Source organism: Pteropus medius, unplaced genomic scaffold (assembly GCF_902729225.1).
Source record: "Pteropus medius unplaced genomic scaffold, Ma_sr-lr_union100, whole genome shotgun sequence".
NCBI lineage: Eukaryota > Metazoa > Chordata > Mammalia > Chiroptera > Pteropodidae > Pteropus > Pteropus medius.
Window position 1 is genome coordinate 11,861,244 of NW_024349799.1, and position 18,684 is coordinate 11,879,927.

General features: G+C 31.9%; 1 protein-coding gene and 1 pseudogene across 8 annotated transcripts in view; both read right to left on the reverse strand.

Annotated features, from left to right (window-relative positions):
* Positions 1-18,684, reverse strand: part of NF1 (neurofibromin 1) — a 209,570-nt gene that overhangs the window by 131,091 nt on the left and 59,795 nt on the right. For 7 of the 8 annotated variants that reach the window (XM_039886052.1, XM_039886051.1, XM_039886049.1 and 4 more), the window contains exons 12-16: positions 16,167-16,298; positions 10,478-10,612; positions 6,851-6,964; positions 2,096-2,175; positions 469-592 (exon numbers count right to left, since the gene is read on the reverse strand). In XM_039886052.1, coding sequence (XP_039741986.1) covers positions 469-592; positions 2,096-2,175; positions 6,851-6,964; positions 10,478-10,612; positions 16,167-16,298 — 585 coding nt within the window. Of the gene's footprint in view, positions 1-468; positions 593-2,095; positions 2,176-6,850; positions 6,965-10,477; positions 10,613-15,365; positions 15,513-16,166; positions 16,299-18,684 lie in introns of those variants that run through there. The other variant, XM_039886053.1, reaches the window with a different exon arrangement.
* LOC120621392 (uncharacterized) lies at positions 8,458-8,576 on the reverse strand (annotated as a pseudogene).

Below are 18,684 nucleotides of genomic sequence, written 5' to 3' on the forward strand. Positions count from 1 at the left end.
CCTAAGGAAGACAACTCCTGATGTTTTCAAGAGGTGAAACCTTTATGGCAGGAATATGAATAAAACTAGATTGAGGACCCTGAAACCTCTCCTCTTCTGCTTCTTGATAGATAAAATTCTCTGGACTAATCTAACCATAAGATCCAAATTTTACATATGAACTTGAGAGGAGAAACAGAATATGCTCCTCAATCTACTTTAATTACAGCAGCCCCGATGCCTCCCAGGCTTGTTCCACAGTGTCCTGCTTAACTCAACTAATCAGGGTTGTGGCTCTAAAGTCAAAGCCTCAGAACAGATTTTTAAATGTTAATTTTGCAACCACTGTCCCCTGCACATATTTCCCTTGAAGACTTTGTAGGAGGGAGGAGCTAAAGTAGGACTTAATTTGGCTAATAACACTTCTTTAATTTCTTCCTATAACCATTCCAAATATTCTTCCATTTCTAAAGATGTCATTTTGCTTACCTTATTTTTAAGAAGAAATTTATTCCTGCAGATCAAAATTTCCCGCAACCATTTGAGAATCTCTGTGCTACTAAGCATTTGATGGCTAGTTAATCTCTTGCAGATGTAGAAAAGCATTTGAGAGCTGCAGTAATATAAAATTCATGGTTACCAGCACTGTCAATAAATAACCTAATACAGATATAATCAGTACATAAGAATGGCATTCTCTCATAATGGACACAAGTTTAGAGAAGTTTATTTTCCCTTTTAGGATTTGTTTTAGGGAAATGGTTACCAAAATGTTAGTAGCACAATAATCAAAGGAAATAAGTCTATGGATTATGTAAAAAAATTCAAGTACTTCTAAGCTCCCTACCCCCTAATTCCCACCTATTTCATCTATGCATCTAGTCTTTGTAGAGGACACAAGAATAAATAATAAACCAAATGCACAAAGCCAGACGGTATACAAACCAAGAACACTAGAGCAGAGTCTCTAACAACTGCCTACAGGCCAAATCTAGTCCATCATTTGCTTTTGTAAATAAAGTTTCAGTGGGCGGCCATCCCCATTCATTTATGTATTGTCTGTGGCTGTTTTCACACTCCAACAGTAGAACTGAATAGTTATGATAGAGACTATCTGGCTCATAATGTCTAAAATTTTTACTACCTTGCCCTTTAAAGTTTGCTGATCCCTACTCTGGACCTATCTAACACAGTAGCCACTAGCCAGCCATATGTAGATACTGAGCACCTGAAATGTGGCTTGTCCAATCTGAGACGTGCTCAAAGTGTGAAACACACAAAATTTTGAAAACTTCATGAAAAAAGAATGTAAATATCTCATTAATAACTTTTACATTGATTACATGCTGAAATAATATTCCAGATATATATATTGGATTAAAATGTATTAAAATTAATTTTACCTGCGTTTTACTTTTTAATGTGGCAGTTAGAAAATTTTAAATTATGTATGTGGTTCACATTACACTACTTTCGAAGAGCACTGCTCTATCATCAGGAATTTTACTCAGCTGCCAGGTGACTTAGAGCATCCACTTCTATGATGAGATAATGACAAAACCTGAAGCTTAATTTTCCTCAGTGCATTGCCTCTGTGCTCACTAAAAGGTAATAATTTATAAAACCTGGGAAATAAATTATAAAATTCTGTATATATTTTGTGCCTACTAAGCAGTGTTCATTATTAATCCATTCATCAAAAACACTGGTATATTTGAAAATTTATGAAAAATCATAGTTTAAAAAACTGGAGTAAACTATTAACATTTCAAAATTTTAACACACCAACCTTATAACTAAAAATCAATTTAAAACACAGTTACACAAAAATCTGAAATAAAAGAGAAATTACCAACCAATAGTACTTACAGCTGAGTAATAAAATATAGTACAATTAAAAAAAATTTTTTTCTAAATTGCTGTGACACTTCCTACAGTTAAAACAAGAAATGATCTAATTAATAATTTCAAGTCAAATAAAATACAAAATCAAAAAACCTCTTGAGGTATAAGTGAATAAACTTTAAAATAAACCAAATAATATAGTTAATATTTAAAAACAAAAAAATATAAAATAAAATTTTAAACTGAATTAAAAAAATAAAATTCCATATACCTAATTTCCCAAAATGTTTCTACAGGAGCATCAGGATTCCATAAATCAATGCTATCTAACTGATGGAGAACCAGCAGAGCCTGAATTTTAAAAAAGAGAGAGAAGACTTATTTAAAAAGTTTTGGTAAACATAACACTGGAGTATTTATTTTACAAATGTTAATAATCGAGCTATTTAATTGTAGCCTCAACTCTGAAGAACCCAAATCTCTAGGGAATAATATAGAGAAATAAATCACTTTATTCCTATCATTCTTACCTAATATGGCATACATGCATGAAATTAAATGACTGATGAATTCAGAATAGCAATATAAACATGTAAAAATTACTTTAAGATACAAACAAAATAATTTCAATAAGTATCAAAGAACTCTATGGATCATAAATTTAATCGCCAAGTAAGGAGAGCTTGCCAAATATACACAACAATATTTTAATTCTAGGCCAAAAGATAAAGTAGAAGTTATCTTTCTTGCCACAAATTCTTTTGGAAAAGATAAATTATTTTTCAAAAATGAGAGGAGAACAAAACAGACTTCACATTTCATAGCAGATGATTCATCCTAAAATATTTCAATTGACAGAACTGAAACTGGAATTGGAATTTGGCTCAAAGGACATGAACGGGAATTAAATTAATTTAAGATATACAACACAAAAACACTATTATGAAATAAATTAAAGCCATCTAAGGTATAAAGAGTAAAACTAGACTCTTCCTTCAAAACGACCCTACCCTAACTCCAATTCCACAATGCATCCCCTAGAGGCACACTGTTGAGCTCTGCACATTCCTCTCAGTCCTTGGTCAGCATATGTGGCAATTCTCTACTCTCTTCTAAAACTTTTTAATAAAACTTCAATGAAATGTTGTTTGGAACAAATAATGAGAAATGATTTCTTCTCTTAAAATCAAATCAAGTGCATTAACTGCAAATAGCTGCACTGATAACTTATCTCACATTAGGAAAAAATATGTAAATGTCTAACCTTGGACCACTTTATAACTCCAATAGTTACAAATTATTAAAGACCAGACCTACAATATCTTATTTCAAACATTTTACTATAATTACTTTTAGATATTTAGTAAAAACCGATACTCATTTTGAGAATCTTCAAAAATTATAGTTTATAACACATATCAAGAAAAAATGGCACCAATTAACATTCAATTTTGTCACTTTTGTGCAAAAATTTAGTATAATTAACTGACACTTTAAGAGGCAAATTCTCTATTTATATTATTGTTTGGCAAAACATTTTTTAAAATACTGAAAGAGAATGTGTTAGCCTTTTTTTCCCTGACTTCATATAATTGTTTTCCTTTTCATGACCCCTTCCATTTTTTAGTTTTCTGCATATATTTTAACAAAGCTGTAAACATAGTACACCCATTTTACATTTCATTAATATTTTTCCATATTGCTGGGTGATCTGTATGTTTTAGTGGATGTTTAACAGTTCACCAAGTTAAAATATTCTCTTGGCATTGAACATTAAACCATATTTAAAATTTTCCTAATATTCTATTATAAATAAGAGCAATAAGCACATAGGTATGTAGCTTTTTCCTTTTGAATTGTATTCAGAGGATTAAAAAATACAGGAATGGAATTATCTGCACCAAAAAAATGGGTATTTCTACAGCTCCTGCCAAATAATGTCAAACAGCCTTCTAAAAAGAATGCAAGGAATATACTAATTTATAAGACCAATAGCAATATACACAAATATAAGCAATAAGTGCTGATATTTTTGGTAAAATTGTACAGTGTAAACAACAAAGTAGCAAATCTTAAGTATATATAGCTCAATAAAGTTTCGCAAATATATATACCCCATGTAACCTATCTAGAGCAACATTATCAACACCCAGAAGCCTTTTTCACATTACCTTGCTGTCATTAGCCCCTGACAAAGGTAGCCACTGTTCAGATTTCTATCACCATAGATTAGTTTTGCCTGTTGCTTATTTATATAAAGAGAATTTTACAGCATGTTCTCTTTTGTGTTTGGCTGTTTTCTAAGAGATCATGTCTGTGAGCTACACTTAGCAGTAGCTCATTCTCTTTTCATTGTTGTAATCAATGGAATGAATATAACCCAAATTATTAATCTATTCTGTTGATACATTTGTTTCCAGTTTTGGGGGCTATTACAAATTATGCTATTAATATTTTTGAATGTGTCTTTTGGTAAACATACATACACATTTCTAGTGGATACATACCTAGGGGTGGAATTGTTAAGTCCTATGTTTTGCTTTTGCAGACACTGTAAAGCAATTTTTAATGGTAGTTGTACTAATTTGCAGAGTACAATAATTAGCACAGAGTATAAATAAAAACAGTATAGTCATTTGATATTTCATAAAGTTTTCTGTTATTGATTTCTAGCTTAATTCTACTGTAGTCACCAAAATAATTCTGAATGATTTCAATCCTTTAGAATTTGCTGAGATTTACTTTATGCTCAGGAATTACTGAACATTCCATGTGTACTTGAAAAGAAAGTGTATTTATTGAGTGTATTGCTCTATATACGTCAAATATATCATATTTGACAATTGTGTTGTTCAAATCTTCTATCCTTACTAAATTTTTTTGCTTGTTTATTCTATCAGATATTGAGAAAAGTATGCTCAAGTATCCCACTACAATTGCTTTGTCTCTCCATTTACTTTATAGATTTTGAAGTTTTGTTGTTAGGTTCACATAGTTTTATTTCCTGCATGGATTGGATCCCTTTGTAATAATGATATATTCTTCTTTACCTCCAATAATGTTTCTTGTCTTAAACTTCACATCTATTTATTAGTCCACTTTCCTTGGGTTAGTTTGTATGGCATATTTTTCTATCCCTGTAGTGCTTACCTTCCAATGTCCTTATAGTTAAGCTGTAAAGATTTAAAGACTATGTAGTCTCTTATAAAGAGACTAGATAGTAAGATTTTTTGCACTCTTAGGTATTTACCCAAGAGAAATGAAAGCATATGTCTACATACAGATTTGTACATACATGTTCCTAAAATCTTTATTTGTAATAGCCAAAAACTAGAAACAATGCAAATGTCCATTACCGTGGATAAACAAACTGTGGTACAGCCACACAATGGAACATTGTACAGCAATAAAAAGGAATGAATTGTTTAAAAAGGAATAAGCTAATGATATATGGAACCACACAGATGAATGTCATGATAATCATGCTGAGTTAAAGAAGACAGGAAAGAAAGTATATACTTCATAATTCCACTTATATAGAATGTAAACTAATCTACAGTAACAGAAAACAGATCAATGGTTACAGGAAAAGCAAGGGAGCAGGTAGGGGGCAATAAAGGGAGAGAGGGAATGAGAGAACACAAAGGAGCACAAGATAATTTTCAGTAGTGATGGATATGTTCACCTAAGTGGCCATTAACAAGTCAGTAAACTGTGGTATAAACATCAACAGAATACCTATCAATAATAAAAAAGGAACTAACACATGCAACAACATGGATGAATCTCAAAAACTTGCTGAGTGAAAGAAGCCAGCAAAAAGAAAGATACCATCTGAGATTCCATTCATATGAACTTCTAGAAATGGCAGAACTAATTGATACTGAAAGAAATCAGACCAGTGGTCTCTGGGACAGAGAGTAGGGGCACTGACTGCAACAGACACAGGGAAACTTTCTGGTTTGATCAGAAATATTCTAAATCTTAGGTGATTTTATTAAATGTAAATCATATCTCAATAAAACTGGTTTAACTTAAAACCATATTTATCAAGTAACCAATATAAAAATAATTTTTTAAAAAGTCAACTATATTCACGCCTACTAGGATGTAATCAAAAATACAATAAAAAGTATTGGCAAGATGTGGAAATATTGGAACCCTCATACATTGCTGGTGGGAATATAAAAAGACAGTCACTTTGGAAAAGAGTGTGGCAGTTCTTCAAAAAGTTACCATATATATGATCTAGCAATTCCACTCCTCGCTATATACTAAGAAGTATATCCATACAAAAACCTTTACACAAATTTACACAGCAGCATTATTCACGTTAGCCAAAAAGCAGAAACAATCCCAATGTCTGACAATTGATGAATAAATGAATAAAATGTGGTATACCCATACAATGAAATATCTGGCAATAAAGAATGCTACATGCTACAATATAGATGAACCTTGAAATCATTGTTACCAGGCACAAAACGACACATATTGTATGATTCTACTTCTAGAACAAGCAAATATATAAAGATAAATAGATTAGTAGCTGCCAGCGGCTGGGGTCAGAGAGTAATGGGGAGTGACAGGGTTTCTTTTTGGGGTGACAAAATGTTCTGGGATTAGATAGTGGCAATGGTTGTACATCCTTGTGTATATACTAAAAGCCACTAAATTGTACACTTTAAAATAGTAAGCTTTATGGTGTGTGAACTGTATAGAGATTTAAAATTCAATACATATTTTAAAATTCGAAAGTCAACTATAGTTAGAAAATTCTGAATTTTTTTAATTAAGCATAAGAATCTGATTAATGTTGTTGTTACATAAAGTAAACCCCTTCTTTCTCCATGGAGTTCATAAAATAGTGTATAGACACAAATACACCATTTCCATATCTCTCTAAAAGATGTCCAGAAATTACATCTATCACTCACAGAAACTACACACCAAAAAAACATCGAGAATGCACACAGTTACAGCCTTTCTTTCAAGAGCCTAGAAATTATTCCCCTCACTCCCTTACCTCCATTGCTTCCTGAGCAATCTCTGGCATGTGTGACTGAGGGACCAGTTGAACAAGCCCTGTGATTAATTCTGCTGTACTGCCTTGGGTTTCAGGCCCCTGTTTTCTTGGATTCTGCAAGGAAAAAAAGCAAACTTCAATTTTAAAAAATCATTTGACAGGAGCTAAAGGGAGAAGGGAATGTAGAGTGACTGCTAACGGGTACTAGGTTTCTTTTTGGAGTGATGAAAATGTTATAGAATTAGACAGTAGTGATAGCTACACAACCTTGTATATACTAAAAACCAGTGAACTGTACATTTTAAAATGGTGAATTTTATGGTATGTGAGTTATATCTTAATAAAAATAATTGTGGAATTTTTTAATAAATCAAAACTGCTTTTATTAAGGATTCTTAGTCTACATCTATATTTGTTCATTAATGTAAATAATGTCCAGAAAAAAAACCCTGAAAGAAAAACTAGGTATTAGCTTTTCAATTAAGAATCCATATCAATAATATAAAGAGTAATTTTTTCTTCCAGCAACACTACAATGGCTAAATAATATACCTGTGGCTTGGAATTTACTGGCTTTGATCTTATAAATGATTGTGATCAAAGGCAAAGAACAAGCATGTTGGACAAGGACTGTACAATTACCCTGTGTAGCCCTCTGTTGTCCAGTACAAAGGGTTGTCTAGTACAAAGGATCTACTCAAATCCATACAGGGCTAGAATTCACACCTCCAGATACTCATACCTCAGTCTTTTACATTGTAGAAAAACATTGTGTGCTAAGAAAAGCAAACTAGCGATATTAAAAAATGTGAATGTCTATCTACTTAAAGAGACTAAAAATGCTTCTGGAAACTTGGGAGTATCTATTTACATGTCAAGAATATATGGATCACTTAAGTGAGGCCAGTGGGTCCCATGCCCACATTTTTATTTTTTAAGTACAGATTCTTTTCCATTATAATGATTAAGGTAAGCCCACACCTTAGCATATCTGTAATTCGAAACTGTTAGCCTATTTTCTGATATTTACAATCAGTCATTAGTAACCCTGTAACACTCATTTATAGTCAGTTATTAATAACCTGATACCAAAGACACAACAAGGAAAAAAGATGTTTCCTACCCTCCTGGAGCATATAGTCTGGTGGGAAAGATAAACATCAATAAAACAATCAGACCAACATGAATTAAACTGCAAATGAGACAAGAACTATGAAGGTACATACTGCTAACAGGAAAATGTGGCAGTCAGAGAGGCTTCCTTAGAGCAGTGATAATGGTTCAGAATGAGCAGGAATTACTACATGAAAAGGACAGGGAAGCATCTAGTAAGCAGAGGAGACAGCAAGTGCAAGCACAAGTATAAAGGAATGCGGTAAGGAAGATGGAGTGAAAAATAGGCCATAATGACTAGAGTAAAGATAAAGAAAAATATGATGCTAGATGTGGCAGAAGTGGTAGGTGAAAGTCAGACTTTGTATGACTTTGTACCTCTATTTGGAGTTTGGTCTTTATCCCAAGAGCAATTTCAATTAAAAGGTTTTAAGGTGGGCAGGGGATATGATAAGACTTGCTTTTTAAAGAGGTCACTATAATTTTTTTAAAAATGTCTACAGCACCCGGTCTTCGTAGGTGGTCTCCCATCCAAGTACTAACCAGGCCCGACCCTGCTAAGCTTCCAAGATCAGATGGGATTGGGCTTATTCAGAGTGGCATGGCCACAGACCATGGACCGTGGCTCCACTGGGGCACGAATCCAGGACCTTCTGCATGTAAAGCAGACGTGCTAACCGCTACATTATGGAACCACATCCAAGATCACTATAATTTTAGTCCAGAGCAATGACTAGAGGGAGGTAGGAAATGATGCAATTAGGAGGTTTGAAAAAATGAAAGTAACATAATTAGGACAGAGATGGCAGAGATGGAAGACAATAAGATGGTATTACTTTAAAAATACTACGATTGAGATCATTTAATAGTATTTTCTACATTTCTCCTATTTACGACGATATAAAATTTTTATATGTACGATATGAAATAATCAAATGTTTATAATGAATCGCCATTTTAACTTACCTTTGGTTATCTAAGAAAAGTTATTTAACCACTAGATGGCAGCAAAGGCAATAATTTCAATTTTAAAAGACACTTTTACCCTAGCTAAATTTCAAACTTGGAAAACAGCAGGTTTTGTTCTTTCAACAATAAATTCACAACACATAAAGCACCAGTGACTTTGGTGCTTTTTTTGATCCACACAAACAATGTGGTGCTAATATATAACATGCATGATGAAATAACACCATAAATAACTTGTGCTACATAAAAAAAAAGGGGGGGACAGTATTTCATTACTTTTATAGAGTCTCACTGATAGATTTTATGGAATTTTTCCATACCAAAGTTCTAACAACTTATTCTATTAGACTCCCAAATTTGAATGTGCTTTTCAAACAGTTTGAAATAGCATGGGCCTTCTTTTGAGATCACTAATCCTTTGGGAATTCTCTCTCCTGTTTCTCTCCAGAAAAATACTCACATGTACACATTTTTTTTTAATTCGAGAGGTTCATAGAACTCTTGAGACTACGGATATCAAGTTATGAACCCCTATAGTAATTTGAAAAATATGCCTTCACAATTCAAAGTACCTGAGCACTTAAGAAGCCTATTGCTGAACAAAGTAATAAAAAATCTTCCTAGATGCTGCTCTCCAAAGACTGGAGAAACTCCACAAAGGTTAACCATGGTATCCTATGAAATTCACCTTATATAACTGTTACATCTGGGGTATTAATAATGTTAATGTTAACTACTTTGTTAACAGTAATAAAAGCTAACAGTTATTTGTACTTATAAATTTATTATACATTGTTCCTGAAAACATGACATATACAACTTCAATCTTCCTAATCTCTGAAGTAGGAAATATTATTATAATATTTCACAAAAGAAAACTAAGGAACAGAGAGGTTAAGTAAGTCATCTAAATCATATTGCTAGTCTGTCTCCAGAGCCCATACTTTTAATCACTTCATATAACTATCCCTCATTTGATCTGTTAGTTCCTAATTATTGTGTGTACCACAGTCATGATCTCTGGAATCTAATACCATCTGAAGCTGGAAGGAATGAGTTATGACAACCACACCCATTTTCATCTCCTCTTCCCAACAGAGAATTTGTAGGCAAAGCCAGTGACAATAGAAGGCTGATGACAGGAAGAACGGAGGATAGAAAAGCTAAATGGTTTGGCAATAGCAATTGAAAATTAAAAAAACCTAACCATTTACCACATAGAAAGCACTCTGATTTATGGTTGCTTCATCACCTTCACTCCCATCCCAGGATAATACCTGAACAATATATAATCTGGTAACAGGGTAAGGACAAAAGATCTCATCAAAGTATGTGAATGATAAGGAAAACAAAGAAGAAAGGTGAAGAAATCTAATTATATTAGTAGTCTCCATAAGTTAAGTTTTCTTAGGGATATCTTCAAGCATAATCAGAAAGAATCAGTAAGTGTTCTTTAGCTAATAGTTACATTCAGGGTCTCAGAATTTTAGTTAAACCAAACTAAGTTTGTGTAATAATTTCAATTTGTTTCATAAAAATACTTACACAAAGCAACAGCTTTGGATCTGCATGAATTAGTTTCACCATAGACAAGAGAAGATACTTGTAGCTTCTTGTCTCCAGGTCTGTAGGTTTCTCTTTAAATTTAAGGCTTGTTACTTTTTCTTTAAATGTAAGACTCTAAAAACAAAAACAAAAACATGATATCACTTTGTAAGAATCAGGCGCTGTTGAAGATAAAAGCTATCTAATTTTTTAATATAAATTTTAAAAAACTTTGAAAAAATAAACAGATATTTTATACCACTAAATGTGTATTAGTAGAAACATTCAATAGTAAGTATAAGGTTAATGTTATTAAGTTTAAAAAACAAATGAAAATTATTTTTGCAACATTTAAATTATTCTTATATAATTTAATCAAGTTTAAGTGAAAATATATTAAGATACTAAAAGCTTTAATGTCAGGTTGACTCCTTTGTAAAAAAACAATTTTCCAAAATGTGAAAAACTTAGGGATAAAGTACTTAAGTCTATAGCTCTCAAAATACACTAATCAACGGATGTAATAATTATCCTACAAACATATACACAAATATTTCATAAAATCTATGACATTACCAACCGTAAGATTTATCATTACTGTATGTACCACAAGGGATGAAAAACCACTCTCAACTGTCAGACACCAGACAGATAAGATGCACTTTCAATTTCAGAGATGTTAAAAACTAAGTTCTTATAATTGATGAAATATAATATATAGGCAATCTCTGTACTTAATAGTTTAAATCATAAGTTTTGCTTTTTTTTTCCTACTGCACTCCATCTCTCTCAAGTTACATAATTCATGTACTTTGTCTGAAGAACACTGATAAAACAGAGAAAGAACTCTTTGAGAAAGATTAAATCATGGAAAGTGTATTTCAATTACAGAGATACTACTGCAGACCCTGTGTTGGTATTATAATTATAGATGTTATTCAACTCAAAATCTAATAATTATATTCTGGATCCAGTATCACCTTTCTCTCTATTCTTATAAAACATTTCCACTTTTCCTTTAAAAGGACTTAAAAATATCTGGTTTAAACAGGCATACTTTTATGTAATAAAAATGTCCAAATAAACAGGCTGTCTTTCAAAGGTAATAAGTGGAGATGCATATCTGTAACACACAGCCACTATACTCAATGTTTAAGTGTGAGAAATCTATTTGTTATTATGCTCAAGAACACTGAAGGTTTTTGGTCCTCAGAGAGGAAGAAAAGCTATTTAATGTACACATTTATGTTGAAGGTCACTACAGAGGAGACATAGCAAAACTTAGAAATACGGTTTGCTTTTATATTTATAATGCCACCACAAAAGTCTTACAAAATGTACTCAATAAATTGTTTCTACTGTTTGCTCCCATTAAACTCCATTTTGTTTCCATTCTAAGTAGAGGTAACACTTTAGATCAAGGTGAAACTTTCATTGAACAAATTTATTCACTAAGATATAACTAAGTGTAACTGCTCTTCCCTGATACAGCCAGGCACAAGAATACAGATCAAAGGACAATTAGCAGATATAAGAATTCTCTTATTTAGTAATTCTTTCCCAAAAGTAAATAGTTAATTATATCATCTCTTGATCCCAGGTATCAGCAAATAAATTTTGTTCCAGTATTGCTGCCTAATACGAGATAAGACTTGAAAAATTCAAATAAAATTTTTAATTCAAATATCTTTTAATTAATGACCATTAGGTAATATAAAGACAGGAACAATTTGCTAAAGAAGAAATATATTTCTTAACTAAAATGTAAGAAAAATAACCCATTCCTTAATTTATTAATTGGTCTTCCATACTGCAGATACTAGTAGAAATCCAAGGTGGTAAATGAGCTTTGGCCAAAAAAGAGAGGGAGTCATGCCCAGGAAAAAAATTCATTAATCCAAGTATTCAGGTGATTATTAAGAATGCAAATTATTTGTTAACTTATTTAAGACCGTGACTAAATTATGAGCATGTAAGGAACATTTGCCAAGCCAGGATCTTCTTTAAGAAGCAAATGTGCAGAAATTATATATATTTGTGAAAATTCATACATTATTAACAGGCTCTCTTTGTTTTAAAATAGTGAATGATTAGTGCTAGAACAAATCAAATTTTAAAAAATATTACCAAACTACAAAATAGAGAAGCTCTAGCTCAATGTTCACATGAAAAAGGCTAAGGAGTTTAAATGATTAAAGGTTCAATTTAAGATAATAATGCAACCTTAGACTGTTTAGTACAAACATGGTATGCAGACACAGCAGGTTAACAGCTTTCAGCAATTATTACACATCTGGAAGACTAAAATCAGATCTTAATATGTCATTTTAATTGGGGGGAGGGGGGAACCAGTAATACGTTGAATTATCTCCAGAAGAGAAAGAAGAAAACCAGATGGAGGGTTTTGAAAGCAGGTCAAGTTAGAAATTCATTCATTCATTCAACAAATATGTACCAAATGCCTACTATGTGCCAGATACTGTCTAGGGGCCAGAAAATCAGTGCTGGACTAGCCAGACAAAGCTATCGCTTTCATCAAGCTAACATACTAGTGAGGAAAGACAGCTGAATAATGGGATAGACACTGGACTAAATAAATGCTGACTATTCACTAACCATGTGACTATTTGTCATTCATTTAACATCATTTGTGCCTCAGTTTCCACAGCTGTAAAACCAGATCAAGCAAAACATACACACACACGCACAGTTTTAAAGAAAGTAGAAATAATAAAATCCTTTCCAATGCTATAATGATATAAAAACAAAAGAACCTTTAGGAGTACAGGATAACTGTATTCAAATATCTGTAGTGCTGTCTTATGGAAAGATCAGAAGTGTTCTATAGCGCTCCAGAAAGAAAATCAGTGATGGCTGGGAGTGATAGAGACATAAGTCTATCTTGGTAGAAGAAAAATTTTCAAATAGCTCTTTCCAGCAAGAAATGTATCCATCTCTAAAACACAGGGTGGTTGTAAAGCCTAGAAACACTGATATTATTTTACCTGTTTACAGATTGAAAAAGGTAAATTTTTTTGCTATTTTAGATCACTACTTCTATAGCAAGCTAAAGGCTTAGGTTTATCAAAGCCACAAATCATCTGAGGCAATGCAAATGAGGACAACCAACTGAACATATATCATGTAATACAGTGGTTCTCAACTAGGGGCAATTTTGTCCCCCAGGGAAGATCTGGAAACATTTTTGGTTTTCATGGTGAGTGGGGTATGAATGCTAATGGCATCTAGTGGGTAAAGGCTAGAGGTGCTGCTAAACCCCACATTGCACAAGACGGTCCCCTACCACAAACAGCTATCCGTTCCAAAATGTCAACAGTGCCAAGGTTGAGAAACCCTATGTAATGTATTATCTCTAAAACATTTATTATGTATATTCAGCTATGTGTTTCCAGACTTTTTGACACCTGTAGTGAGCACTTTATTAGAAGTTTTCAAGCAAAAGCTAGGAGACCAGAATCTCTGTGAAGGAAAGTGCTGGTGTCTGTGTAGACTGTCATGCTCCCCTGGCATTAACACTGTGCCTGGCAGTGAGTGGGAGCTCAATACTTCCACATTTGTTGTCTGATCATTTACTCACCAGGTTTAAGAGGAGCAAGATTCACCTTAAGCATCATCCAAATTCTAAAATGTTCTTATTCTAAAATATCATTTCATATTAAATTTGCTAATTATTTTCCCTGGGAAGAATAGCAGCCAGAAAACAGTCCTTTGGCCACTATGTACAACTATATACATACACATAAAATTTTATACATATACGAATACATGAATATAAACAGCTTAATAATGATTTTGAAAATCAAATGTATACTGATACTTTCAGAGAACAATTAGAAATCAAAACTGAATTCTTATCACAGTTGTCCTTGGACCAAAAGAAGTCTAGTTATGGCTTTTATAAAATAGTTATCAATAGTAGAGTACATAGCTCCTAGAATCAGCTAATAACTAGGGCTATGAAGTAAAATAACTTCTAAATGTAGAGAACATTTTCAGACTACAAATAAAATTTTGTCTTTGTTCAAAAAAATGATTTAGTTTCATTTTCTTTCAGTCCACATGCACAGAAAATTAAATTACAGACAGACAGTAAACTGGATATTAAAGTTAAATTGGAAGTGAATATTAACTTTCCACCAATTTCTATTATTGGAGGGCTTTAATTTTCTACCTGAAGAGGTAGAAAACTTCAAACAAAAAATCAAATGAAGTTCTAACTTTGCAAAAGATATCTGGAATGAATAAATAAGTCATTAAATAACTTTTCAACAATTTATTCCAAGTCATTTTCTAAAATTTTTAAAATGATATCTCATTAAATAACTTTAAGTAGGCATTATTGATGTTGACCTCCAATTAACTTATACTTAGCCTGAAATTTTCAATTTAAAAAAAAATTAAGTACTTGGCATTACAAAAAGTCAACTAAAAAACAGCTTTGCATTTTATTTAATAAAACATCATTGCCGTGCTCTTTTGGCTATAATTTCTTAGGCTATACAATCCCAAACTATATGGTATAGCAAGTTTCTTTCTCTATTTGAACATCTAAGATAAACAATCCTCAAAAACAATTACTGACAACTGGATAAGAGTGAACTACAACTACATAAAACATTGACTAAGGGAATTTGGAAAATATTTTTTTGACTAAGGGAATTTAGAAAAAGAGAAGCATGCCAGAAAAGAAGTTGTTTTAAATTATTTTGTAAGTGTGAAATGGCTAATCTACTAGATAAAATCAATAGGTAAAAACATGCTACATTTTCATTTGAAATGACATGATGTGACTATCATGGTAACTACACACAGAAAAGTCAAAGAAACCAAAGACTTTTCTGAGGTAGTTACAATGGGTTATACTTACAGCCACAGAAGCCCACTGCCATGCAAAACAGTGACTGGTTGGCATCTGATCATGTGAGCGACAGCAGCCAAAAAGAATAGAACATAAGAAGCAGAAGACAAAGTACCACCAATCAATGTCAAGAGTTGCCATGTAGAATACTCTCGCTAAACATAAATACCAAGAAATGACTGTCACAATCCTATAATTATCTATTTAAATGGGTTCCATTTAAAATTCTACATTAATAATACTAATCTTTTAGAATACTTCATTTGAAAAGTCCATTTTTATTTAGGTTAAACACAGTCAAACTTCGATATCAAAGTGCCTATCATATTTAAATGCTCAGAGCATGTTTGCTGAAATATGAAATTTGTATTTTAAATAAAAATTAAAAACTTTATTTCTAATTTCCTATCTGCGATATTCATCATCCAATGGGCAAAACTGTGCATTTGCAGGAACATTCACTCTAACCCAGAAGTCATTAATCACTCCCAAAACAGGAGGAGCTAATCAAAATATTTTGATTAATAAGGAAAAGTTAAAGGAAAAAGGAACTTAAAAAACGACAATAAAATTTTAACAGCATTTTGCGAAAAAAATTCCTCTAAGAAAATGTTTGACTCACTGAAATAGTGGAAAACAAACATCATAAACTAATATTGCAACAATACTGCAGTATACAACATACCACAATACTTATAGAAAAGGAAGGACTATTTGATTTTCTAAAATAATCAAAACAGCAAGAATGGGATAAAGACACTGAAAATGCAATAGGAAGAATGTGGATTAAAAATTTATGATTAATCTTACCGGTGCCATTCGTATTGCTGGGTGTGCTCCACAGCCCTGCACTGCTTTATGAAGTGTTTCACCAAACATATTTCGGAGTTCAACTGAGTGACAATATACAGCATCAATCTTAGGCCACCAATCCAATGCAGACTGGACAAAAACAGATACCATTAAGAATGGAAAAGTACAAATTTGCTTGAGTTATATGCTCTGGTTATTACTATAATTTTTTATCCTTTTGTGAGAAACTTTCTAAAACCATGCAAACATATGCCATGATTTCCAAAGTCTTCAAATAATATCTTTAATTCGAATCATATGTCTATTTTAAAATATAATAAACATGAGATAAATTGCCTACTTCATGAGCATGAGCATATAGACTGTCTCTTCTGACTAATAATTTAGTGAACTTGAGAAACAAAAAGTCTTTAGAGATCCGATTCTATAGCCAATCTTTTTCTTAAGTTTAATGTTTTACACATTGCTGAAACATACGTCCATATTTCTAAATTTTCCCAGATTAAGAATATGATTATTAAAGTTTTAAAAGAGATTAGTGGTTCAACATAATGTTGAAGGAATATGCCTACAGACAACAATGATAATTACGACATGAAATTAGTAAATGAGATAAGCTATTAGTAAACCTATAATCTTAAACTGATATGGAATGATGGTACAATACATGAAAAGACTAATGATCACCACAAAGACAAACTGATCACAGCTAAATATTTTTAAAAGGTAATTATTTTATGTAAATATTTTTATATCTGTTTAATTTGCTTAGCTTGTTTCCAGTTTTCAATGCCTATTTTATTTGAAAGTATATCTTTAACTTTTACAATATACAATTTGACTACTGAACTATATTTAGGAAGGGAGGGACTCAAAATCTGTGAGGGAAGAAATACTTCTTTTTGGGTAATATGCTTGTTTCTGCTTTTTCCTTAACTCCTACTTTATTTAAGCCATTTTATAACAAATGATCAAGTTTTAGTTTGGTTATACAATGGATTATGTAAACTTTGGTCCATTTGGTCATCTGACTTGCCCAAGCAATTAATACAGCTTGATTTCCCTATATTTACTAACTTAAACAACTTATATTAATCAGCTTAAAATGAAAAAGGCTGAATATCACAAAATGCAGTGAGATAAGGGTCCTCCTCACTCTACTGACCCCATAATATCTTGTCAAAAACTGATTAACTAAAGAGACATGTATCCCACATAACATTCTACTGAAATTATGTCATTTTGATAGTGGTTAAAACTGTATTGTGCTACCAGGTGCACCCAATAAAACAGGTTGAATTTAACTTAAGTTTTGGTGATTTTCATAATTGTAACTTTTCATAATTTATAAATTCAGTCATTTTATACTTTTAAATAAAATAAATGCTAAAAACTAGACATCATGTAGTTGGTAAAAAATTTAGTGTTTAGAGCAGTTACTAAATGTGTCCTTTCTGAAACTAGTCAATTAGACAATCTTCTTTCCCCCTGAAAACACTTAGTTTATTGCCAAACAAATGGCAATATTTTTACAGTATGAGCAAACTATGTGGCAATTCTTTAAGAGATAACTTAAATAAAATTGCAAATGCCTTGGAAATAATTTCTTCAACCAAAACCTCTCAGTAGAAAGAGATCATCTCATTCTCAATATGTGAACTATCCATAGTAAACCACAATAAACTGCCATAAGGAAAAAACAATACTAAGTACTATACCAGCTATAGGATGTTCCACTGATGGCTAAGATAGTTGGCTCATATACGAGTATATTATTTCTTTAATTTCCCAATTAGAACAATATATCTAACTTAGCCTAAAAGAAGCCTATAAAGAGTAAATACTTAACAGAGATCTTGTAACTACAATTCTTCTCTTATGGCATAATAGAAAAGGTAATGGTACTATGAGTACCATTTTTTTGAAACTGATGAAACCCCACATTATAATAAAATTCAAATAGTATATTTTCGGATTTCTTAAGAACAGCAAAATATTTTAGATCTAACACTGTACTTATGAATTGAGTATGTTTCATGAAAACAAAACAAAGAACTGCAAATATCATTACTACTTCTATATAAACCCTCAAAAACACATCAGTAAAATTTTTATTTTATTTGAGAATGTGGTAATATATTTTTTTTAACATGTGAATTTGCTAAAGAACCACAGAAGAAGAAAATTTGTGAGGTGTACTGAACCAAGAATCATTTAAAAGGAAATCTTACACTAAAAATGAATTTAAGATTAGGAGTCCAAATGTGTAAGAAAAATTTCATGTGATTTCAAGATAAAATATTTCCATCTTCGCTGAGATTCCATAAATTTACATATTTACTTTATATATAGTTCTTTTAAGTCAGAAAGTACTTAAGATTCAATATCTATTAGCCTCAAACCAAAGGAGGGGGGGGAACCCTAACAAGAAACAATTTATCCAACAATCTATAATTATAAAGTATTATCTAAGGTATAACTTTCAAAGATACTTTATAGACTCAAATCTATGCTC